Source organism: Notolepis coatsorum, assembly GCF_963971535.1.
Source record: "Notolepis coatsorum genome assembly, contig: SUPER_15_unloc_1, whole genome shotgun sequence".
NCBI classification, from domain to species: domain Eukaryota; kingdom Metazoa; phylum Chordata; class Actinopteri; order Aulopiformes; family Paralepididae; genus Notolepis; species Notolepis coatsorum.
In genome coordinates this window covers 1,637,199-1,664,467 of record NW_028174866.1, presented here as the reverse complement: position 1 = coordinate 1,664,467, position 27,269 = coordinate 1,637,199, and the positions used below count along the sequence as shown (strand labels likewise).

Sequence of the window (27,269 nt, the reverse complement as noted above, 5' to 3'; positions counted from 1 at the left end):
GATGATAATAATATTGATAGAGTTCACTCATGTGCAGAGCATCTTTCTTCTAATGCATTTCCATCTGTCTCGACGCTAATGGTCAAGAGTGTCATCTCCTGCCAGTAGAGGGCGCTCCAAGCACAGTGCAGAAGGAATTGCAGTCAATTGGAGAATTTCACAAAATACCCATTTATGACTAACAAAATACATTTTTGGGCGATATTCTAATGGTTGTTTATATACATACATAGCAAAGTCTCATCAAATTCATTTGAAATGTAGAAATGGTGTTTTCTTATCCATGATGATGTGTGCTCTGCTAAACTGATGTATGGCTTTTAAAGGTGCTGTAAGTGGTATTTTGTTTGTTAAATAAGGTTTACATGTTAAAATAATAGCTCTCTGACAGCCATCACTGATATAGAGTGTTTGGTCATCAGTAACATTGGGTCTCCCAGTTCCTCCACTCTGCAGTAAACACTAAATAAATGTTCTGGTATCCCATTCCCACTTCATCCAATCAGGAGAGAGTACTCCACACGGCAAAATGGTCTAACTAGTTTTAAGCAAATGTGTCACAAGTAAAATAATCTATAGTACCAGTGCATTAAGCAAATGTGGCTTGGCAAGATATCTTGAAATAAGTAAACATATCTAGGGTTCTCTCTCCTGAATATGAAAATACATAGCAGCAAAATAGACAAGGTAGGGCATAGAGCATTAAATTACATCGTTTTTCATATTAGGATCTAACATCTTAATAGGCCTCTGTTTATGGTTTGATTATATGGCCATTTTTAAATAGACTAATGAAAGAGTAGACAGTAAAATAGTGCAATAAAAGTAAAATAGTTCTCATTTACAATACAATAATCAGTGTCGTGCAATGAGTCTAAAATTGACGCATGAATTTGACAGGAACTGAGCCCGGGTTCAGAGATAGCGATCACATTGAATGCTGTGGTGAACTGAGCCAGGGTTCAGAGATAGCGATCACATTGAATGGTGTGGTGAACTGAACCAGGGTTCAGAGATAGCGATCACATTGAATGGTGTGGTGAACTGAACCAGGGTTCAGAGATAGCGATCACATTGAATGGTGTGGTGAACTGAGCCAGGGTTCAGAGATAGCGATCACATTGAATGGTGTGGTGAACTGAACCAGGGTTCAGAGATAGCGATCACATTGAATGCTGTGGTGAACTGAACCAGGGTTCAGAGATAGCTATCACATTGAATGGTGTGGTGAACTGAACCAGGGTTCAGAGATAGCGATCACATTGAATGGTGTGGTGAACTGAGCCCGGGTTCAGAGATAGCGATCACATTGAATGGTGTGGTGAACTGAACCAGGGTTCAGAGATATCTATCACATTGAATGGTGTGGTGAACTGGGTTAACCCCTGACTAACACTAACACCCTGACTAACATGATTTGTAAATCTACTACTTGACTACTAGTGATGATTCATACTGTTTATTACCACCATGATGGTTTTAGAACAACTTGTCAACTTCATCCAAAAAGAACCAAGATCAACCAGCATTTATTATAAATGGCAATAAACACAAACATTCTGAATCAACGTGTTTTCAAGCTGTTTTTGTGTGAATGCCCTCAAATGTATCATCACAATAATATAGAAATAGATTTCCCATGAACTATTTTGGGGTAAATGGTGCATTTATATAGCAGCTTTTATCGAAAGCGATTTACAATTTTGTTCCTCACATTCACCCGTTCACTCACTCATTCACAGAGGCGACCATGCAAGGAGCCAACTTGCTCATCGGGAGCAATTAGGAGTTAAGTGTCTTGCTAAAGGTCTTCCATGAGCATTGCGTGGTTCTTCAGCAGGATCTTGTAGAAGACGTATTTCCCTTTCTTCCCGCAGGCGTTCAGGGGACCATCGTAGAGCTCCCTCATCTTCTCCTGATTGATGCCCTTTGACTTGACCTTGCTGTAGTCTTCCTGGGTAATAACTCCCTCGTCAAGGAGCACGTCCAAGATGACCTCCACCGCGGACACCCGCTGGATGAGGGCTACCCGGTGCTGATCCACAAAGTTGCTCCCTGAGAGGAATGAAAACACATCTGTTGGTGACAGATATGACCTATGACCTATCAGGCTGCAGCCATCTTTCATTCAAGCTGCTGTAAGTGGTATTTGTTTGTTAAAATAAGTGTTAAGTAGCTCTACATTCTGACAGCCATCGCTGATATAGAGTGTGTGGTCAGTAACATGGGTCTCCCAGTCCCTCCACTCTGCAGTAAACACTAAATACATTTCCTGGTATTCCTTCCCATTTTATCCAATCAGGAGAGACAACCATAGATATTATTACTTATTCAAGAAATCTTGCCAAATTAGCTGGCAGATTATTTTACTTGTTTCAAGCACATACAGTATAGATTGTTTTACATTTCTTATTTCTGTCTCTCTCTGCTGATGTACAATAATGCTATATATACTGTATATATATTTATTCTTACCATATATCTATCCACATCTGTCTGTACATACCTGCATATAATCTTTTACATATCTGTAGAGTCGAGACTGTATCTATATCCGTACATATCCCTACCTACTCTTACTAATTACGCATAGTGTCTTTATACCTGTATCACTGTACATACATATTAGCACTATTACTCAGTAGTACTCATTTATATATTTTATACCCAGTTTAATCACCTGTACATTGTATATTACTATTGCAATTGGATGGTTGGATGTCAAACTTATTTTCATTGTACTGTACTTTGTGCTGTATATTGACAATACATTTGAATCTAATCTAATCAAATTTGAAAAACACTTCATAACTGTATGATTCTGAAGAGGGTTGTTAAAGACACACATTTTACAGTAGGCTATACCTCACATACCTTCCATGATATCTGCATCAGATGGTCCACCAGATGCTGCACCAGACGCTCCACCAGACGCTGCACCAGACGCTGCACCAGACGCTCCACCAGACGCTGCACCAGACGCTGCACCAGACGCTCCACCAGACGCTGCACCAGACGCTGCACCATACGCTGTGGCTGAATAAAGTGAGACGTAAATGTAACTTTGCACAACTGTTGTATTCTCATGTAGTTTGGCCTAGTATAGTAAATGTAGGCTATGTTAAAACGTTACTCAAAATACAAAAAAATAGTATTAATTTACAATAGCTAAATTTGTAGTAACATAGAAAATTCAACCAGTCAAATAGATATTGTCTTAGCGTGTCGTTCCATCTATTGTGCAGCCACCATTAGTTTGCATACAAATTAATAACTTAAAGCAAACGTGTGCAGCTACAGTGCGTTAAAGTAATCAGTCAGTGTTTCTAGCCTGTATTCAAGGTAAAATATAGAGGTCTAATTCTGAATGTAGAGATAAACTCCTGTCAGTCTATTTGAATAGAACAACACTACATGAAGATGTGTTGTGCTGAATGTCTATTTGGTGCTGATACATTTTGTGCTGATGCTACGAACATCTTCAGTAGGTAGCACACATGGGACCTGCAAGATGACACGTTGTTGCAATGATACATGATTAAACATCTAAATTCATACATCTCTACTAAGGATTAAACATCTAAATGCACACATCTCTACTCCAGATTAAACCTCTAAATTCACACATCTCTACTCCAGATTAAACCTCTAAATGCACACATCTCTGCTCCAGATTAAACCTCTAAATGCACACATCTCTGCTCCAGATTAAACCTCTAAATTCACACATCTCTACTCCAGATTAAACCTCTAAATTCACACATCTCTGCTCCAGATTAAACCTATAAATGCACACATCTCTACACCAGATTAAACCTTTAAATGCACACATCTCTACTCCAGATTAAACCTCTAAATTCACACATCTCTACTCCAGATTAAACCTCTAAATGCACACATCTCTGCTCCAGATTAAACCTCTTAATGCACACATCTCTACTCCAGATTAAACCTCTAAATTCATACATCTCTACTAAGGATTAAACATCTAAATTCATACATCTCTACTAAGGATTAAACATCTAAATTCATACATCTCTACTCCAGATTAAACCTATAAATGCACACATCTCTACTCCAGATTAAACCTCTAAATTCACACATCTCTGCTCCAGATTAAACCTCTAAATTCACACATCTCTACTCCAGATTAAACCTCTAAATGCACACATCTCTGCTCCAGATTAAACCTCTTAATGCATACATCTCTACTCCAGATTAAACCTCTAAATTCATACATCTCTACTAAGGATTAAACATCTAAATTCACACATCTCTACTCCAGATTAAACCTCTAAATTCATACATCTCTACTAAGGATTATACAACGGCATGCAAATTTCTCGATTCTGATTGGCCATTCACACGTCTTTATTGGCAACAATCCACGGTCCTGGGCTCAGGACCCGCCCACAACCGAATCACATACCCCTCCCCGGCTCACTCCGGGAGAAAACAAGATCGCGGACAACAAATGGTTATGTTGAAAGCACCATAACGACTAAATATGAAGCGATTCTGTCAAGGGGAATGTGTTAGTATTTTAAACAATGTTGGATGATGTAATTGATGGGTCTTGAGTCAATCTAGAACAAAAGAAAAATCGCGGTTTGATTGATAGATTAATTGATTGATTTAAATTTCTACTTCCTTCCCACCGACTGCAGCGTTCACTCTCACACTGTCCGACGCTGGCGCCCACAAACACACACACACACGCACACACGTACACGTTCACATTCACACACACACAACGTGGGAAGTGTGGTGTTAGATGGCATTCGTTGTAAAATCTCCCTCCCCTTAAAAATGACAGTAATTTCACGAAATGTCCCGCTAGGTTTGTTTGTAAACACAAGTTTGTAAAAATGTCCGATTTCATTGCAAATTTTGATCTATTTGGTGGACTGACCTATGATGAATGGGATGCACAGGAGAATGGTGACATTGACGAAAACAAACTTGACGTTGGACTTGTTGATCTTGGACTGACCTATGATGAATGGGATGCACAGGAGAATGGTGACATTGACGAAAACAAACTTGACGTTGGACTTGTTGATCTTGGACTGACCTATGATGAATGGGATGCACAGGAGAATAATGAGGCAGATGAAAGAAAAAGACATGGTGACATTGACGAAAACAAACTTGTGCACCTTGAAAAGAACAGAAATGAGAAGATGACAATCAGTCAAACTAATTGGGCCGTCAATTGTTTTAATACGTGGTGCACGGAGCAAAACGTTCACATGGATTTAAAAACTGTTGACAAGAGCGAGTTCAACCAGGTACTAAGACAGTTTTATGGAACTGTGAAGAACGGCAAGGGAGAACCATACGGGTTGAGCAGTTTAAGTGCATTAAGAGCAGCGCTGAACAGGTAAAATGCCTAACAATTATTTGCATTTATAAATTATATAGCCTAACCCTTCTACCTCAACGATGGCCTATAAAACGTTTAACAATTGTTTTCTCATTCACACAGGCACATCAACGACCCCCCAATCAGTCGTTCATGGTGTTTAATGAGAGACCATGACTTTATAACCAGTAACAATGTATTCGTCGGGGTCGTCAAGGATATAAGGCGCAAAGGTACTGTAGCATTTTTTTTTTTATTGTTTGTGTAATACTTTTATTGTGGGGATTGCATTGCATGTAGGCTATTCTTGTGTGATTTTATATTGTATGTTTTTATACTGTATACGTTTTCTATCTATCAAAGGGCACGATAAAACAACCCACCACAAAGCCCTGACAGACACCGATTTCAATGAAATCCAACGGTACCTGACGCCGGACGAGCCCTTTACCCTGGTACATAAAGTGTGGTTTGATCTGCAGACTCACATGGGACGAAGAGCAAATGAGGGCAATAGGTAATAGGAAATGAACTGTTTTTAAATTGTTGTACCTTGAGTGTCGTGAAAGGCGCCTTATAAATAAAATGGTTTATTATTATTATAGGCTACTCAAGCGCGACTCGTTCCTTATTAGCACGGATGACGAGGGGAAGAAATATGCCACCCTCTCCTTCAACGAGCAGACGAAAAATCACAATGACGCAAATGAACGCCAGAAGGTACAGTGTACCAATGTACAGTTTCTTCCCCCTCAAATGTATATACTCTCCCCCTTAACAATTGTGTGTATCAATCAAAGGAAAGTCAACGTGGGTTCATGTATGAACAGCCGGGTCCACTGTGTCCAGTCGCTTCATTGGAGAAGTATATTTCCCTGCTGCCAGCTGGAGCTACTGCATTCTATCTTCACCCGGCCAAAAAGGCTAGAAAGGATGCTTGGTGAGTTAATTTCAGCCTATCAGAATCAAGAGATTTGCATGCCATTGTAGAATGTTATTAACACACTATTTCCCCCCGCAAGGTTTACCAAAGCCCCGATGGGAGTCAACTACCTCGCCTCGATGTTACCCCGAATCTGCAAAGCCGCGGGCATCGCCACAATTTACACAAACCATTGTTTGAGAAGCACCGTTGTGCAAAAATTGACTAATGCAGGCTTCCAATCGAGGGAGATTATGTCTGTCACTGGCCATAGATGTGAGTCTTCCCTGCAATCATATTGGACCCCAAATTTTGAGAACAGGCGAAATTATAGCAGTGTTCTCGCAGGCTCATCTGCAAAAGCGCATTGCAGAAGGTTCTGAGATTTCTGTCCCAGCTAAGAGGCCAAATAACTACCCAGATGCTCTTTTCACAAACTGCACTATAACCGGGAATGTTACCATCAATGTGAATAAACCATAATTGTAAATCTGGTATGTCATAAAGTCTTTCTCTGGTCTGCATCCCCTTAACAATTGTGTGTATTGAGCCGTACTGTATTGTACCCATTCTGCATCTGGTAATAACATTTTCAATCAATCATTCCAATAATACACAGTTGGATGTGTTAGTTGGTTGGATGCACTTCAAGCTGCTTCCACATGAGGCAACTTCTCTCAATCATTCCAATAATACACAGTTGGATGTGTTAGTTTGGTTGGATGCACTTCAAGCTGCTTCCACATGGAGTTGTGGGAACTACTTTTTCTGGCGGATGGTTTTTTCAATAAATCTTCGATTAATGTGTGTTTATTGTATAGAAATAAGGTTGGATGAATCTGGCAGTTGTATAAAAGCTTTACACCACGTGCAGTCGTGATTTGTGACCAATAAACCATGCCTAGGGGGGTCTAACGACGCTCGGCTGCGCCTTGGGCCTAACGACCACCCCTAGGCATGGTTTATTGTTCACAAACCACTCCTGCGCGTGATGTAATGCTTAATTACTAAATAACAGTTTAAGAGTTGGATGTGCAGAATGGCGAGCACAATACTAAGACTTTTTATAGCCGTATTTGATAAAAGTGCAACAAGGACCATGTGAAGGTAGCGTCAGTGTAAAAGTGCCAATAGACACTTGGTGGAAGGAATTACTAACACTCACAGATTCTCTGAATAGCACCAGTCTCCAACTCAGGTCATTTGTTGGGAAGGATTCTACACTGCATAGCACTTCAAGTGGACCGATCCCAAAGACATTAGATTTACAGAATCAAATCATTAATACTTACACTTCTGGTAGTATGCGACCAGGGACTTGGAGATGGCCTGACGGATGGCTGCAAGACAAGTGGAAGACATCAATATATAACCACTAAGACTATTTGGAAGCACAAAAGAAAATATGTTAAGACCCGATTCGAGGCCTTGAAAATGAGGCCTTGAAAATGAACCCACCAGTGTTATTTTTACTTCGACATTACCAGATTGTCACCGTCTTAAACATTTAATATGACCTTTATTTAACAAGGAAGTCCCATTGAGATACGAGATCTCTTTTACAAGGAAGACCTGGCCAAGATAACGGCAATAAAAGTGCATGTATACAAAATGCAATACATCACATAAAACACAAGAGTAGCTCACATGATAGTAAAAGTGTATGACTGAGGGTAATAACAGTAATTTTGCAGTGGGGACCCCACTACAGAAAGCAGCTACATTAGAGACCAGGGTATCCAAGTGGATAATATTCTTGTATTGTAGCCCATTCATGCCCAAGGTGCGAAGTGAGAAAAAGCAGTCTTTCCTAGTTCAGGGAGTATTCTGGGAGTTTTTAAAAGTAGCCATCTTGTGGACCTGGTATGGTCGCTGCTAGAGGCTAAGCTAATGAGACTAGAAAGATAACGGGGAAGCTTCCCTAGGACGACCTTATATATAAAAAAACATACATGTGATTTGCTCCGTACGTATAGAGGGGTCCATCCCACCATTTGATATAGCACACAGTGGCGAGCAAGCCCTTTTAGTTTGGGGCTTGTAGTAGCGTTAGTGAAAATAAAAAGGCGTGGTGGTATTCAGGGTGAATCATCGACACCTAGCAACTTTCAGGTGTCATGGAGGCAGACGACCCTTTTTCAACACCAATGTGGTGTGAAGTGAACCATTGGTGCAGGTTTGTATGGTAAGTGGAGATCAGTAAAAAACACCCCAAAAATACATGAACACAAAATTGGTTAAAGACGGGGACAATCTACAGTAATGATCAGTCTATAAATCACACTGGGTCTGGTATGGTTCTTTAATCCAGGGGTTCTTAATTTTCTTTGTCTCAAGGAGCCCGAAAAAAGACATGCAATAGGTTAGGGACCCCCATATGAGAAAATATTTGTTGATGTAATTTAGTACAAAATTCAACAACCGACTGTAGGTGGCGAGAACGAAACCTATGATCATAAGTCATTATACATTCTCTTAAAGCAGCGGTTCTCAAACTACAGGTCGTAACGACCACCCCTAGGCATGGTTTATTGGTCACAAACCACTCCTGCGTGTGATGTAATGCTTAATTTTAAACATCTAAATTCATACATCTCTACTAAGGATTAAACATCTAAATTCATACATCTCTACTCCAGATTAAACCTATAAATGCACACATCTCTACTCCAGATTAAACCTCTAAATTCATACATCTCTACTCCAGATTAAACCTCTAAATTCATACATCTCTACTCAAGATTAAACCTCTAAATTCATACATCTCTACTCCAGATTAAACATCTAAATGCACACATCTCTACTCAAGATTAAACCTCTAAATTCATACATTTCTACTCCAGATTAATTATTGTAGGCTAAGAATGAATATGTATCATGCATCATGCATATCATGTAGTAGTAATAATAGCAGTAGTCGTAATAGTACTAGTAGTAGCAGTAGTAGTAGTAAATGTAGTAGTAATAATAATAATAATAATAATAATAGTAGTAGCAGTAGTAGTAGTAGTAGTAATAGTAGTAGTAGTCGTAATCAATCAATCAATCAAATCAATCAAATTTATTTATATAGCACATTTAAACATGACACTTGTCAACCAAAGTGCTTCACAAAGGATTATTGGTTCATACACATACAGCTCATTATAGTAATATTCCACAATTATTACATTGATAGTAATAATGGCACACAGTCATAAATTCACCAACATTTGTTATACATGCAGGACTCTTTGAGACAGACGTATGCGTATTACCGCTGCCCCATGTTTGGCGCGGAGCACCCGGGGTGGGGGGGTAGGGGGGGGGGGGGGTTGACGAGACAGCCTTGGCTTACCCCTCCAGCACGCATACGAGTTAGCTGCCATCACCAACGTGAGGCGCTGGGCCATACACGTAGGAGGGGGGGTGGGGGGAGGGGGGTGGGGGGGCCGCATGCCACTCTTAGCTCCAAGAGGGTAATAGTACTAGTAGTAGCAGTAGTAGTAGTAGTAGTAAATGTAGTAGTAATAATAATAATAGTAGCAGTAGTAGTAGTAGTAGTAGTAGTAGTAGTAGTAGTAGTAGTAGTAGTAGTAGTAGTAGTAGTAGTAATATTACTAGTAGTAATGGCAGTAGTAGTAGTCGTAGTAATGTAGTAATAGTAGTAATAGTAGCAGTAATAGTAGTAGTAATGCTAGTAGTAGTAGTAATAGTAGTAGTAGTTGTAACGGACCACTTAGATTAAATATGTCTAGACAATATCCTTTGCTGTTTACTAAATAATATTCAGTAAATGTATGTACGCCTTGAAATGACGTGTGGGATTTTACCCGAGTTCGATACCCGTATGCCTATATAAATCTGTCCCTATTGGCGCACCGTTAATCAGGACAGCTGGAAGCACCTGGGAAGTGATGTAGTCGGTCGGCAGCAGGAACGTTTGGTGCGTCTTCGTTTCACCTTTGTATTCCTGTGCGTCGCGACTTTTATCCTTTTGTATCATGTATTGATCGTGTGTTTAAACGGACGAAAGGACCTTTTCGTTTACATTCCTTGGAGAGCGCAACAAGGTATGCTTTGTTGTTTATTTGATTATGGTTGTAACTTTGTATAATGTAATTTGTGAATGAATGATTTTATGTCTTGTGTAACTAAGAATGTAATCCTTGTAGTTTTGATACCAATGTTATTTAGTTTAGTGTTTGTACTGTGCTGGAAACCGTTATGTGAAATGTTTGTTTGTCTGTTTATGTACGTTTCCAAACGACAGAGTCTCGACTGATGCATAAGACGATCTTTATTTAGTTGTCCATCCGTGACGTCATCTTATAGCACCGTGAAAACTGCATTGGAAACGTACATAAACAGACAAACAAACATTTCACATAATGGAATTTGGAGGGGATGTTGTCATGGCCAGTGGCCTTGTTAGGTTGGAGGGCGCTAAATTTTTTGAGTACCTCATCGGTTGTTACCATTTCAAGTATGAAGTCGTCTTTGTGGACCCCTAGGTTTTTGTAGTATGCTACTATGTGTTCTACCCCATAATGCCCTGAGTGGGAGGGTAGTTTGTTTACCAGTGTTGTGGCTATGTTTGTGAAAAAGATGTTTAAGTAATTGGCTACATCCAGCTTGTCTGTGATGAGCGTGTTGTCCGTCTTATGTATAAGTTTTTTACTGCAGCCTAGTTGATTATTGAGTAATTTCCAAAGTTCGCGGGGTTTGTTTTTGTTTTCCTCAGTTTTGTTGTTGATGAAATTTCTTTTTGCGGTTCTGATCATGGTGTTTACGTCATTTCTTAGTCTGTTTCTTTGAATTTTTAGTTCAACCACGTGGGCTTGGAGTTCACTGTTTGAGCTTTTGGAAAGCTTTGTCTGACTTTTATGAAGTTCATAGCATTTTTTGTCTCTGGTTTTCATAGCGGCCAGTATTTCAGTGTGCATCCACGGCTCAGCGCGATTTTTAACCCTGGTGGTTCTTAGGGGGGCCATGTTGTTGAGTATTTCTGTGAATTTGGTTTTGAATCCAAGCCATGTTTACGACACATACGTGTCCCGTCAGCGTTTTTCCCCCTCACCCACAGTCTGCGAATCAGAGGCAGAGTAGGGGAGTAGGGCGGGTCTCTCTTTCAGTTCAAGTCAGAGCAGAGTTGGCATCTATAGTAAACTCGCTCCCAGTTTTATCTCTGTGAGATAAATGTAGCTATTAGCCTATTTTCGCCAGCAGGCAGCCAGCAGAAAAATATGGCATTTTCAAAGATGGTCAGTAAAAGAAAAGTCGACTGCAATTCAAAGGGAAAATATGCGTTCATCCGGACTCAGGATTCCTGAGTCCCAGCCAGGGGCGTAGCTGGAGATTCTGGGCCCCATGAAAGAATCAATTTGTGGGCCCCCAATCTATTAAAAAATGTGGGGCATTTATTTATTGATGAAAACGCATAATATGTTTTTTACCTATTTTTTTTATAAACAGCTTTGTGATAGAATAAAAAAAAATGCACAGTGCATTTCCATAGCTGTGGATGAGTCCACTGACACCACTGAGAAGCCTGAAGAAAGAACCGTTTATGTTCTGAAGAACTGTTCATGTTCTGAAATGTTATTGCTAAAGATTGAGAAGATTGGATCAGTTGTACTTTTTTTTTGAATACTTGAAACCCTTTTTTTGTGGAATATTTGATGTGGCCCAGCCTCACCCAGACTTTACCTCCAGCGGCCCCCAGGTAAATTGAGTTTGAGACCCCTGGGAGGTGCAGTCTGACGTCACTCTGGAGCGCCCGCGAGGTCCACCCGTACAGGGATTCATCATTGGGAAAATGGATCATCGGCTATTGTAACAATTCTGCCGCATGAACATTGAAAAGCGTTCCATTCTTGCACAATCTATCTTATAAATGGCCTTTTTCAGTGTTTAGCATTGTTTCCTAGCTATGTGGACTTATATTAATAGGATATATGTCTCTAATTCTCATATTGGCGCATTCTTCCAATTCTCCTCTCACAATATTCACCTTCACTGAACTGAGTCATCTGAACATGTGCTGATCTGTGATGTCAGAGAGACACCATGATGATGATGTGGCCCCATGTGTTGAGACTCGTACCCACTCCACACAGTCAGAGAGACACCATGATGATGATGTGGCCCCATGTGCTGAGACTCGTACCCACTCCACACAGAGAGAGACACCATGATGATGATGTGGCCCCATGTGCTGAGACTCGTACCCACTCCACACAGTCAGAGAGACACCATGATGATGATGTGGCCCCATGTGCTGAGACTCGTACCCACTCCACACAGAGAGAGACACCATGATGATGATGTGGCCCCATGTGCTGAGACTCGTACCCACTCCACACAGAGAGAGAGACACCATGATGATGTGGCCCCATGTGCTGAGACTCGTACCCACTCCACACAGTCAGAGAGACACCATGATGATGTGGCCCCATGTGCTGAGACTCGTACCCACTCCACACAGAGAGAGAGACACCATGATGATGATGTGGCCCCATGTGCTGAGACTCGTACCCACTCCACACAGAGAGAGAGACACCATGATGATGATGTGGCCCCATGTGCTGAGACTCGTACCCACTCCACACAGAGAGAGACACCATGATGATGATGTGGCCCCATGTGCTGAGACTCGTACCCACTCCACACAGAGAGAGAGACACCATGATGATGTGGCCCCATGTGCTGAGACTCGTACCCACTCCACACAGAGAGAGACACCATGATGATGATGTGGCCCCATGTGCTGAGACTCGTACCTACTCCACACAGTCAGAGAGACACGGCTTAAGATCTTGAGGTAGAAAAATGCTGTTTTTGAGGACTTGATTAGAAATACAAAACAATGAATTAAAAAAAATTTAAAATTACAGAGGTGTTCCATAAACTCACAGGAATTGTGTAAAAGTGCCCAAATAGTGAAAGAAATAGTAAAATAGTTCCCCTTTAAGCATTTTTGGTTGAAATAAAATTCTGCGATTTCTTTTTACCATTACCGGTAATTGCGAATATTTTCATGTAGAGCTATAGATTGTGGATGAATAAGCACAGAAAGGCACACCATGCAAATGTTCATGCTTTACTTGGTTTAAACGAGACAATTTAGAAATGGCTCCAGATACCTCCAGATGTTGCCAGGACAGCCCTTCTTTCTTCATCTCCTGTTCTGTGGTTCTTCTCCAGGTGGCTTTCGGTCTGCCTCTCTTCCTCCTGCGCTGTGGGTTTCATGTCAGCGCCTGCTTTGTGATTGTAAGCCATAGTCATCAAAATTAAAACAAATAAAGGCTTGAAATATTTGACTTTGTGTGTAATGAATCTATAATCTACACCGTTCGGCACAACCTCCACAGTTCGGGGCGTGTGTGTATTGTTCGGTTCAGGGGATGCGCAAAAAAAGAAAAAAAAACGTCATTTGGCACAGAGGCGAGAGATGGTGACGCGCTGGCTGCTGGCTGCAGCAGCAGGTGCTTGTAGTCAGTTTGTGGAAATGGCAAGCGCAATATAAATCAATCTTCATTACGACTTTAAAAACATAGCCATTAACATTACATAGGCCTACACACATCTTGCCATAACGTTAGCACGGTTTGTACAACACAACGCATGTTTAACTATGGTAGCCCGCCAGCTCTAATACAGCCAATGAAATGTTACCATAGCTACTAGCTACTAGCTAGCAGATGAGACAATGGGAGTCTGAGAGGCGGGGTGTTGAAAGACAATAGGTGTTTATTCAACATCCAAGAAGGCTAACATACAACTGTGTTTACTAACTCCAACCGGGACTATTGCCGCTTTTCCACTGCATGTTATCAACTCGATTCAACTCCGGTAACGTTAGAGTCGAGAAGGTCTGAAGGTACCACACGCTAAATTGTCAGTGCAGATCCCCCAACCCAGTTCCAACTCACGAATTATGTTAATACACCACAGTTTCACAATAATTACTGTGTTGCACTCAATATTTAAATAATGATAGTCTAAATAAATGTAGACAGACAATCACTAGCGGACTGGCCATCGGGAGCAGCGGGAGTTTTCCCGGTGGCCTGGCAGACTGGCATGGCCTGGCTGCCCTGGCAAATGCTTTTTTTTATTTTTAAATTTGTTTGTTTGTGCCCGCAGTCAGGCCACTGAACTCCGAAGCAGGCCAGGTCGGTATACATGTTTCTATTTGCGCATATAAGTTCAGGCAAGCAGGCAGGAATGCGTGATTTTTTTTCATAGCCACAGTTTGCGAAGACGCTCTCTGATTGGCTAGCCCGCGTACAGCGAAGACCCTCTCTGATTGGTTTAGCTCCGAAGGGCTCTTCTGTGTTACTACACGAGTTTTGAATAAGATGGACATTGAAATTGACGTGGAAACTCCGGATGTTGATCACTTGATCACTTTATTGGATGTACTGCTGGGAGTTAAAGAAGACAGTTTGTTGGAACCTGACCGTGAAATAGAACAGCTATAAGTCTGATGGATGATTTGGATGCTGAGATTGAAGCCGATAAGGAACGCGTCATTATGTTGAACTGACGGCAGCAGCGCGAGGGTGAGTGATACTATAATGAATCGACTAGATCAGGGGTTCCCAAACTTTTCAGGCCGGGGCCCAGAAAATAAGGCGTCAGAGAGCCGCGGCCCAATGCACATCGTCTGGCTTTTTTTTTTTTTTTTTTGTCATGTATCACTTCAATCCTATTAAGTTAGTTCAAGTTAGTTATTCATTTATATGTGCTATTTATGAGAGGGCTAACTTGTTGCAAAATAATAATGATAATAATAATAGCCTCATTAAAATACTATTGTTGCTTCGGTTGTTTTCAGCGTTTTATGTGCATAATCTGTTATTTAATTTGAAATGTTCGTTGAAATAAGTAGATTTTTCGTTTTTGTTTATTTATTAAGTTAATATAAAACCATATAGTCACATTTTAGAATACAATAGAATAGAATTTTAGAATACAACTAGAAACACTGTCCTGGCCTGCTTCTAAGTTCAGTGGCCTGACAAAAAAAATTAAAATTAAAAAATTAAAAATTAAAAAATAAAAAATAAAAAATTTAAAAAATATATTCTTATCAGTAAAACCTTAAAATCAATCCTAAAACGCACAGGAAGCCAGTGGAGGGCAGCCAGAACCGGGGAAATGTGCTCCCTCTTTCGCGTTCCCGTCAGCAGACGGGCAGCGGCGTTTTGCACCAACTGCAAACGAGAGAGGGAGGCCTGACTGACGCCCACGTACAGGGCATTACAATAATCAAGGCGAGAGGTCATAAAAGCATGGATAACCGTTTCAAAAACGGAACGGGATAAAAAAGGTTTGACCTTGGACAGCCTCCTAAGCTGGAAAAAGCTCCTTCCCCACCACAGTATTGATCTGCTTGTCCAGCTTTAGGTCACAATCGAATTTCACCCCCAGGTTGGTGACTGTTGGCTTCACAAAAAGCCCAAGAGGGCCCAAATCACCAGGAGGAGGCACATGACCATTGCTGGGACCAAACACCATGACCTCTGTTTTACTGTCATTGAGACAAAGACAGTTTGATGCCAGCCATGCCTTAACATCATCAAGGCATGCTAATAGTGGTTTTACCCGGTTGATAGTGTTTCTTTTTAATGGCATGTAAATCTGGCTGTCATCTGCGTAGCAGTGAAAGGAGACGCCATGCTTTCGGAGTATAGGCCCTAAGGGGAGCAGGTACAACACAAATAAAATTGGCCCGAGAATTGAGCCTTGGGGAACCCCGCAGGGGAGAGGTGCTGTGGAGGATACAGCGTCGCCCAGGCTAACACAAAAACTTCTCTCAGACAAATATGATCTAAAAAACTCCAGGGCCCTCATTCATCAACGTGATTTACGCACAGATATGTGCTTAAGCTGTGCGTACGACCATTTCTAAGCAGAGTGTGGGATTCATCAATTTCAACTTGAACTTGACTTCGTGCTTATATTTACGCACAGCTCGGACCATGCGTACCTGGCGCCCGTTGGTAGAATATATTATTACAACAAGGAAATGAGCTTCTGTGCATTAGTTTCAACACTGGCATGTTCTGTATGAACCGTAATTCATTATAGTTCATTGTGAAATAGCAACAGTAGTGTAATTATGGTCAAAACCCTATAAATAGCATTTGGAATAATAGATCTTTCTCTCAGAATGAATGCAGCATGGTTTACATAGCGTTATCGGAATATACAGGGTGTACTGACTGACTGCGCTCCGCGTAGCTCAACTCGTTATTATTTTGCGCACAGACCGCAGAAACACGGGAACATTTTGATTATATTTAAAAGGCTTTACGTTAAACGAAACAAGTGGAATTTCGAAGCTGTAAGCAGAATACAAGTCATATGAACACCCACGATATAGTGTTCTTCCCCCTTTTTACTGTATAAGAAAGAATAAAAAACGCATTGCAATGACACCAGATAGTGGACAGACTATGTAAATATGATGATGGGATTCAAGTTCGCGTTTTCGTTGATCATAGGCATGCTGTCAGAGTATGATATCTTAATCAAACATTCTAGAACATTTGTCGTCACAGATCATGTCATAATAGAACATAGGCTACATGGCATGGTCCATCGTGATATTGTGTAGACTGTTATTACTGTACCGGTACCACCCATTGTGACAACAGCCTTGTGAGTCCCGCACACAAACATGATGGAATTCAAGTTCATGTATTGAAAGGCAGGCTACATCATACATAGATTCATTGTTCTTGTATATGCTCTCGTATTATTGTTTATATAGGCTACCCAATACTGACATCAAAATAGATTGTATGCCTCTAGAAATCATATGCAGCAGGTAGAAAATTGACGGAAAATCCGTCGCGATTTGGAATAAAATTGAGGAGAACTTTAATCCCTGGGTATTAATCAAACAAAACGGGAAAAGGCAGTCATATTCCAGCACAGTCTTTATTAGTGTTTGCGCTGCCCAGGCAGCAATGGTTAATAGATATCATATCCGACATCACCGTACGTGTACACGTCTGTCAGCCTGTCACATAACACGCTTCCCTCGGCTTAGTCCATTTTTCCACATTTCATGGGGGTATTCCATTACCGTATATGGTTAATCGGGGCGGTTCTGGTATGCAAATACTTAAAACAGTGCACAAGCTCAAACGTAGGATCAAAGTCATATTTATCAAGACAGGTGTGCGTAGAACCTGTGTACGCACGTGTGATAAATCCTGTTTTTTTTGTGCGTGCACAGATTCTAAATTCTGTGCTTAAGTATGGAAATAAAACATTTTCTACGTCATGTTGATGAATGAGGGCCCAGGGCTTGGCCTTTAATGCCAACCCAGTGCTCCAAACGGGAGAGCAGAATATTGTGATCCACTGTGTCGAAGGCAGCAGTGAGATCTAAAAGTACGAGAATAAGGGAGTGGCGAGAAGGATATCATTAAAAACTCTTAAAAGTGCAGTCTCTGTACTGTGCAGTGCTCTAAAACCAGATTGGAAGACCTCCAGAATGCCATGTGTGTCAAGGAAAGACATTAGTTGGACAAGTACAATTTTTTCCAAAATTTTGGATAAAAACGGGAGCTTGGAGATAGGCCTAAAATTAGAGAGGACAGAGGCGTCCAGGCTAGGCTTTTTAATAAGCGGTTGCACCACAGCATGTTTAAAATGTACAGGTATATCACCTGTAAGGCTGTTGTACATAATTGTTAGGACATTTGGTCCTATGACCCTGCTGACCTCTTTGATAAGGTGAGGGGGGAGGACGTCTAGGGGGGAGCCTGAGGGCTTCATATGGGTCATAATGTCCTCTAGCTGAGCAAGGGACAAACTGGCTAAAGGTGGCAGGGCAGGTGGCAGTAGTAGTCGAATGGTCACAAGTAGGGGTGGACGTGCTAGCTCTAATGTTGGCAACTTTGTCAATAAAAAATTTAATAAAAAGCTCACATGTTTCAGTGGAAGCTTCAAGACAAACAGGCTGGTGGACATCAAGAATATAATTAATCGTTTTAAAAAGAACACGAGGCTTGTGGCAGTTGTTTAAAATGATATCAGAAAAATGCTTTGTTTTTTCAGCCTTAAAGGAAAACTCCAACATTTTGGGAAATTAGCTTATTTAACATCTTCCCTGGAGTTAGACAAGAAGATACATACCTTTTTTGTCTCTGTGCGTGCATTTAGCTTAGGGAACAGTCGCTCCGTTAGCATAGCTTAGCTTCATCACTGGAAGTGGGGGGGTTTTAGAGCCTGACGTTCCCTACAGTGCCCTACAGTCACCAAATACACTCCAAATACAACTCCAAAACGTTCCTGTAAACATGTTGTGACCTGTGTATTTACCACGTGGAGAAATAAAAAATAATTGAATTCGACAATTACGTTTTTCTAAGCAGATATACTCGGAACTATTTTTTGTCGAGCGACTCCTCTCTGCGCGCAGTCAGTTATTTCTACGTGGAAGCCGTTTTTGTTTACATTCTCATTCATTCAAAGGATCCAAACCGATTGAAGTTAAAATATTGACAATACATTTTAATCTAATCTAATCAAATTTGAAAAACACTTCATAACTGTATGATTCTGAAGAGGGTTGTTAAAGACACACATTTTACACTAGGCTATACCTCACATACCTTTCATGATATCTGCACCAGACGCTCCACCAGACGCTGCACCAGACACTGCACCAGATGCTCCACCAGACGCTGCACCAGACGCTGTGGCTGAATAAAGTGAGACGTAAATGTAACTTTGCACAACTGTTGTATTCTCATGTAGTTGGGCCTAGTATAGTAAATGTAGGCTATGTTAAAACGTTACTCAAAATATTTTTTTTTTAATTAATTTACAATAGCTAAATTTGTAGTAACATAGAAAATTCAACCAGTCAAATAGATATTGTCTTAGCGTGTCGTTCCATCTATTGTGCATCTATTCGTTTGCATACAAATTAATAACTTAAAGCAAACGTGTGGATCATCGGCTATTGTAACAATTCTGCCGCATGAACATTGAAAAGCGTTCCATTCTTGCACAATCTATCTTATAAATGGCCTTTTTCAGTGTTTAGCATTGTTTCCTAGCTATGTGGACTTATATTAATAGGATATATGTCTCTAATTCTCATATTGGCGCATTCTTCCAATTCTCCTCTCACAATATTCACCTTCACTGAACTGAGTCATCTGAACATGTGCTGATCTGTGATGTCAGAGAGACACCATGATGATGATGTGGCCCCATGTGTTGAGACTCGTACCCACTCCACACAGTCAGAGAGACACCATGATGATGATGTGGCCCCATGTGTTGAGACTCGTACCCACTCCACACAGAGAGAGACACCATGATGATGATGTGGCCCCATGTGTTGAGACTCGTACCCACTCCACACAGTCAGAGAGACACCATGATGATGATGTGGCCCCATGTGCTGAGACTCGTACCCACTCCACACAGAGAGAGACACCATGATGATGATGTGGCCCCATGTGCTGAGACTCGTACCCACTCCACACAGTCAGAGAGACACCATGATGATGATGTGGCCCCATGTGCTGAGACTCGTACCCACTCCACACAGAGAGAGAGACACCATGATGATGTGGCCCCATGTGCTGAGACTCGTACCCACTCCACACAGAGAGAGACACCATGATGATGATGTGGCCCCATGTGCTGAGACTCGTACCCACTCCACACAGTCAGAGAGACACGGCTTAAGATCTTGAGGTAGAAAAATGCTGTTTTTGAGGACTTGATTAGAAATACAAAACAATGAATTAAAAAAAATTTAAAATTACAGAGGTGTTCCATAAACTCACAGGAATTGTGTAAAAGTGCCCAAATAGTGAAAGAAATAGTAAAATAGTTCCCCTTTAAGCATTTTTGGTTGAAATAAAATTCTGCGATTTCTTTTTACCATTACCGGTAATTGCGAATATTTTCATGTAGAGCTATAGATTGTGGATGAATAAGCACAGAAAGGCACACCATGCAAATGTTCATGCTTTACTTGGTTTAAACGAGACAATTTAGAAATGGCTCCAGATACCTCCAGATGTTGCCAGGACAGCCCTTCTTTCTTCATCTCCTGTTCTGTGGTTCTTCTCCAGGTGGCTTTCGGTCTGCCTCTCTTCCTCCTGTTCTGTGGTTCTTCTCCAGGTGGCGAGAAGGTCTGAAGGTACCACACGCTAAATTGTCAGTGCAGATCCCCCAACCCAGTTCCAACTCACGAATTATGTTAATACACCACAGTTTCACAATAATTACTGTGTTGCACTCAATATTTAAATAATGATAGTCTAAATAAATGTAGACAGACAATCACTAGCGGACTGGCCATCGGGAGCAGCGGGAGTTTTCCCGGTGGCCTGGCAGACTGGCATGGCCTGGCTGCCCTGGCAAATGCTTTTTTTTATTTTTAAATTTGTTTGTTTGTGCCCGCAGTCAGGCCACTGAACTCCGAAGCAGGCCAGGTCGGTATACATGTTTCTATTTGCGCATATAAGTTCAGGCAAGCAGGCAGGAATGCGTGATTTTTTTTCATAGCCACAGTTTGCGAAGACGCTCTCTGATTGGCTAGCCCGCGTACAGCGAAGACCCTCTCTGATTGGTTTAGCTCCGAAGGGCTCTTCTGTGTTACTACACGAGTTTTGAATAAGATGGACATTGAAATTGACGTGGAAACTCCGGATGTTGATCACTTGATCACTTTATTGGATGTACTGCTGGGAGTTAAAGAAGACAGTTTGTTGGAACCTGACCGTGAAATAGAACAGCTATAAGTCTGATGGATGATTTGGATGCTGAGATTGAAGCCGATAAGGAACGCGTCATTATGTTGAACTGACGGCAGCAGCGCGAGGGTGAGTGATACTATAATGAATCGACTAGATCAGGGGTTCCCAAACTTTTCAGGCCGGGGCCCAGAAAATAAGGCGTCAGAGAGCCGCGGCCCAATGCACATCGTCTGGCTTTTTTTTTTTTTTTTTTGTCATGTATCACTTCAATCCTATTAAGTTAGTTCAAGTTAGTTATTCATTTATATGTGCTATTTATGAGAGGGCTAACTTGTTGCAAAATAATAATGATAATAATAATAGCCTCATTAAAATACTATTGTTGCTTCGGTTGTTTTCAGCGTTTTATGTGCATAATCTGTTATTTAATTTGAAATGTTCGTTGAAATAAGTAGATTTTTCGTTTTTGTTTATTTATTAAGTTAATATAAAACCATATAGTCACATTTTAGAATACAATAGAATAGAATTTTAGAATACAACTAGAAACACTGTCCTGGCCTGCTTCTAAGTTCAGTGGCCTGACAAAAAAAATTAAAATGAAAAAATTTAAAATTAAAAAATAAAAAATAAAAAATTTAAAAAATATATTCTTATCAGTAAAACCTTAAAATCAATCCTAAAACGCACAGGAAGCCAGTGGAGGGCAGCCAGAACCGGGGAAATGTGCTCCCTCTTTCGCGTTCCCGTCAGCAGACGGGCAGCGGCGTTTTGCACCAACTGCAAACGAGAGAGGGAGGCCTGACTGACGCCCACGTACAGGGCATTACAATAATCAAGGCGAGAGGTCATAAAAGCATGGATAACCGTTTCAAAAACGGAACGGGATAAAAAAGGTTTGACCTTGGACAGCCTCCTAAGCTGGAAAAAGCTCCTTCCCCACCACAGTATTGATCTGCTTGTCCAGCTTTAGGTCACAATCGAATTTCACCCCCAGGTTGGTGACTGTTGGCTTCACAAAAAGCCCAAGAGGGCCCAAATCACCAGGAGGAGGCACATGACCATTGCTGGGACCAAACACCATGACCTCTGTTTTACTGTCATTGAGACAAAGACAGTTTGATGCCAGCCATGCCTTAACATCATCAAGGCATGCTAATAGTGGTTTTACCCGGTTGATAGTGTTTCTTTTTAATGGCATGTAAATCTGGCTGTCATCTGCGTAGCAGTGAAAGGAGACGCCATGCTTTCGGAGTATAGGCCCTAAGGGGAGCAGGTACAACACAAATAAAATTGGCCCGAGAATTGAGCCTTGGGGAACCCCGCAGGGGAGAGGTGCTGTGGAGGATACAGCGTCGCCCAGGCTAACACAAAAACTTCTCTCAGACAAATATGATCTAAAAAACTCCAGGGCCCTCATTCATCAACGTGATTTACGCACAGATATGTGCTTAAGCTGTGCGTACGACCATTTCTAAGCAGAGTGTGGGATTCATCAATTTCAACTTGAACTTGACTTCGTGCTTATATTTACGCACAGCTCGGACCATGCGTACCTGGCGCCCGTTGGTAGAATATATTATTACAACAAGGAAATGAGCTTCTGTGCATTAGTTTCAACACTGGCATGTTCTGTATGAACCGTAATTCATTATAGTTCATTGTGAAATAGCAACAGTAGTGTAATTATGGTCAAAACCCTATAAATAGCATTTGGAATAATAGATCTTTCTCTCAGAATGAATGCAGCATGGTTTACATAGCGTTATCGGAATATACAGGGTGTACTGACTGACTGCGCTCCGCGTAGCTCAACTCGTTATTATTTTGCGCACAGACCGCAGAAACACGGGAACATTTTGATTATATTTAAAAGGCTTTACGTTAAACGAAACAAGTGGAATTTCGAAGCTGTAAGCAGAATACAAGTCATATGAACACCCACGATATAGTGTTCTTCCCCCTTTTTACTGTATAAGAAAGAATAAAAAACGCATTGCAATGACACCAGATAGTGGACAGACTATGTAAATATGATGATGGGATTCAAGTTCGCGTTTTCGTTGATCATAGGCATGCTGTCAGAGTATGATATCTTAATCAAACATTCTAGAACATTTGTCGTCACAGATCATGTCATAATAGAACATAGGCTACATGGCATGGTCCATCGTGATATTGTGTAGACTGTTATTACTGTACCGGTACCACCCATTGTGACAACAGCCTTGTGAGTCCCGCACACAAACATGATGGAATTCAAGTTCATGTATTGAAAGGCAGGCTACATCATACATAGATTCATTGTTCTTGTATATGCTCTCGTATTATTGTTTATATAGGCTACCCAATACTGACATCAAAATAGATTGTATGCCTCTAGAAATCATATGCAGCAGGTAGAAAATTGACGGAAAATCCGTCGCGATTTGGAATAAAATTGAGGAGAACTTTAATCCCTGGGTATTAATCAAACAAAACGGGAAAAGGCAGTCATATTCCAGCACAGTCTTTATTAGTGTTTGCGCTGCCCAGGCAGCAATGGTTAATAGATATCATATCCGACATCACCGTACGTGTACACGTCTGTCAGCCTGTCACATAACACGCTTCCCTCGGCTTAGTCCATTTTTCCACATTTCATGGGGGTATTCCATTACCGTATATGGTTAATCGGGGCGGTTCTGGTATGCAAATACTTAAAACAGTGCACAAGCTCAAACGTAGGATCAAAGTCATATTTATCAAGACAGGTGTGCGTAGAACCTGTGTACGCACGTGTGATAAATCCTGTTTTTTTTGTGCGTGCACAGATTCTAAATTCTGTGCTTAAGTATGGAAATAAAACATTTTCTACGTCATGTTGATGAATGAGGGCCCAGGGCTTGGCCTTTAATGCCAACCCAGTGCTCCAAACGGGAGAGCAGAATATTGTGATCCACTGTGTCGAAGGCAGCAGTGAGATCTAAAAGTACGAGAATAAGGGAGTGGCGAGAAGGATATCATTAAAAACTCTTAAAAGTGCAGTCTCTGTACTGTGCAGTGCTCTAAAACCAGATTGGAAGACCTCCAGAATGCCATGTGTGTCAAGGAAAGACATTAGTTGGACAAGTAAAATTTTTTCCAAAATTTTGGATAAAAACGGGAGCTTGGAGATAGGCCTAAAATTAGAGAGGACAGAGGCGTCCAGGCTAGGCTTTTTAATAAGCGGTTGCACCACAGCATGTTTAAAATGTACAGGTATATCACCTGTAAGGCTGTTGTACATAATTGTTAGGACATTTGGTCCTATGACCCTGCTGACCTCTTTGATAAGGTGAGGGGGGAGGACGTCTAGGGGGGAGCCTGAGGGCTTCATATGGGTCATAATGTCCTCTAGCTGAGCAAGGGACAAACTGGCTAAAGGTGGCAGGGCAGGTGGCAGTAGTAGTCGAATGGTCACAAGTAGGGGTGGACGTGCTAGCTCTAATGTTGGCAACTTTGTCAATAAAAAATTTAATAAAAAGCTCACATGTTTCAGTGGAAGCTTCAAGACAAACAGGCTGGTGGACATCAAGAATATAATTAATCGTTTTAAAAAGAACACGAGGCTTGTGGCAGTTGTTTAAAATGATATCAGAAAAATGCTTTGTTTTTTCAGCCTTAAAGGAAAACTCCAACATTTTGGGAAATTAGCTTATTTAACATCTTCCCTGGAGTTAGACAAGAAGATACATACCTTTTTTGTCTCTGTGCGTGCATTTAGCTTAGGGAACAGTCGCTCCGTTAGCATAGCTTAGCTTCATCACTGGAAGTGGGGGGGTTTTAGAGCCTGACGTTCCCTACAGTGCCCTACAGTCACCAAATACACTCCAAATACAACTCCAAAACGTTCCTGTAAACATGTTGTGACCTGTGTATTTACCACGTGGAGAAATAAAAAATAATTGAATTCGACAATTACGTTTTTCTAAGCAGATATACTCGGAACTATTTTTTGTCGAGCGACTCCTCTCTGCGCGCAGTCAGTTATTTCTACGTGGAAGCCGTTTTTGTTTACATTCTCATTCATTCAAAGGATCCAAACCGATTGAAGTTAAAATATTGACAATACATTTTAATCTAATCTAATCAAATTTGAAAAACACTTCATAACTGTATGATTCTGAAGAGGGTTGTTAAAGACACACATTTTACACTAGGCTATACCTCACATACCTTTCATGATATCTGCACCAGACGCTCCACCAGACGCTGCACCAGACACTGCACCAGATGCTCCACCAGACGCTGCACCAGACGCTGTGGCTGAATAAAGTGAGACGTAAATGTAACTTTGCACAACTGTTGTATTCTCATGTAGTTGGGCCTAGTATAGTAAATGTAGGCTATGTTAAAACGTTACTCAAAATATTTTTTTTTTAATTAATTTACAATAGCTAAATTTGTAGTAACATAGAAAATTCAACCAGTCAAATAGATATTGTCTTAGCGTGTCGTTCCATCTATTGTGCATCTATTCGTTTGCATACAAATTAATAACTTAAAGCAAACGTGTGGATCATCGGCTATTGTAACAATTCTGCCGCATGAACATTGAAAAGCGTTCCATTCTTGCACAATCTATCTTATAAATGGCCTTTTTCAGTGTTTAGCATTGTTTCCTAGCTATGTGGACTTATATTAATAGGATATATGTCTCTAATTCTCATATTGGCGCATTCTTCCAATTCTCCTCTCACAATATTCACCTTCACTGAACTGAGTCATCTGAACATGTGCTGATCTGTGATGTCAGAGAGACACCATGATGATGATGTGGCCCCATGTGTTGAGACTCGTACCCACTCCACACAGTCAGAGAGACACCATGATGATGATGTGGCCCCATGTGTTGAGACTCGTACCCACTCCACACAGAGAGAGACACCATGATGATGATGTGGCCCCATGTGTTGAGACTCGTACCCACTCCACACAGTCAGAGAGACACCATGATGATGATGTGGCCCCATGTGCTGAGACTCGTACCCACTCCACACAGAGAGAGACACCATGATGATGATGTGGCCCCATGTGCTGAGACTCGTACCCACTCCACACAGTCAGAGAGACACCATGATGATGATGTGGCCCCATGTGCTGAGACTCGTACCCACTCCACACAGAGAGAGAGACACCATGATGATGTGGCCCCATGTGCTGAGACTCGTACCCACTCCACACAGAGAGAGACACCATGATGATGATGTGGCCCCATGTGCTGAGACTCGTACCCACTCCACACAGTCAGAGAGACACGGCTTAAGATCTTGAGGTAGAAAAATGCTGTTTTTGAGGACTTGATTAGAAATACAAAACAATGAATTAAAAAAAATTTAAAATTACAGAGGTGTTCCATAAACTCACAGGAATTGTGTAAAAGTGCCCAAATAGTGAAAGAAATAGTAAAATAGTTCCCCTTTAAGCATTTTTGGTTGAAATAAAATTCTGCGATTTCTTTTTACCATTACCGGTAATTGCGAATATTTTCATGTAGAGCTATAGATTGTGGATGAATAAGCACAGAAAGGCACACCATGCAAATGTTCATGCTTTACTTGGTTTAAACGAGACAATTTAGAAATGGCTCCAGATACCTCCAGATGTTGCCAGGACAGCCCTTCTTTCTTCATCTCCTGTTCTGTGGTTCTTCTCCAGGTGGCTTTCGGTCTGCCTCTCTTCCTCCTGTTCTGTGGTTCTTCTCCAGGTGGCGAGAAGGTCTGAAGGTACCACACGCTAAATTGTCAGTGCAGATCCCCCAACCCAGTTCCAACTCACGAATTATGTTAATACACCACAGTTTCACAATAATTACTGTGTTGCACTCAATATTTAAATAATGATAGTCTAAATAAATGTAGACAGACAATCACTAGCGGACTGGCCATCGGGAGCAGCGGGAGTTTTCCCGGTGGCCTGGCAGACTGGCATGGCCTGGCTGCCCTGGCAAATGCTTTTTTTTATTTTTAAATTTGTTTGTTTGTGCCCGCAGTCAGGCCACTGAACTCCGAAGCAGGCCAGGTCGGTATACATGTTTCTATTTGCGCATATAAGTTCAGGCAAGCAGGCAGGAATGCGTGATTTTTTTTCATAGCCACAGTTTGCGAAGACGCTCTCTGATTGGCTAGCCCGCGTACAGCGAAGACCCTCTCTGATTGGTTTAGCTCCGAAGGGCTCTTCTGTGTTACTACACGAGTTTTGAATAAGATGGACATTGAAATTGACGTGGAAACTC

At 41.3% G+C, this 27,269-nt stretch overlaps 1 protein-coding gene across 5 annotated transcripts in view; it reads right to left on the bottom strand.

The window, feature by feature from the left end:
• Window positions 1-1,513: 1,513 nt before the first annotated feature.
• The window catches only part of LOC311242258 (uncharacterized protein), a 56,755-nt gene continuing 30,999 nt past the window's right edge, over window positions 1,514-27,269 (bottom strand). For 2 of the 5 annotated variants that reach the window (XM_084338457.1, XM_084338456.1), the window contains exons 5-13: window positions 26,632-26,754; window positions 25,211-25,300; window positions 20,326-20,448; window positions 18,905-18,994; window positions 13,412-13,528; window positions 7,580-7,627; window positions 4,913-5,074; window positions 2,875-3,030; window positions 1,514-2,055 (exon numbers count right to left, since the gene is read on the bottom strand). In XM_084338457.1, the coding sequence (XP_084194583.1) occupies window positions 1,802-2,055; window positions 2,875-3,030; window positions 4,913-5,074; window positions 7,580-7,627; window positions 13,412-13,528; window positions 18,905-18,994; window positions 20,326-20,448; window positions 25,211-25,300; window positions 26,632-26,754 (1,163 nt within the window). In that variant the 3' untranslated portion in view covers window positions 1,514-1,801. Of the gene's footprint in view, window positions 2,056-2,874; window positions 3,037-4,912; window positions 5,075-7,579; window positions 7,628-13,411; window positions 13,529-18,904; window positions 18,995-20,325; window positions 20,449-25,210; window positions 25,301-26,631; window positions 26,755-27,269 lie in introns of all 5 variants that reach the window. The other 3 variants (XM_084338459.1, XM_084338460.1, XM_084338458.1) reach the window with 3 other exon arrangements.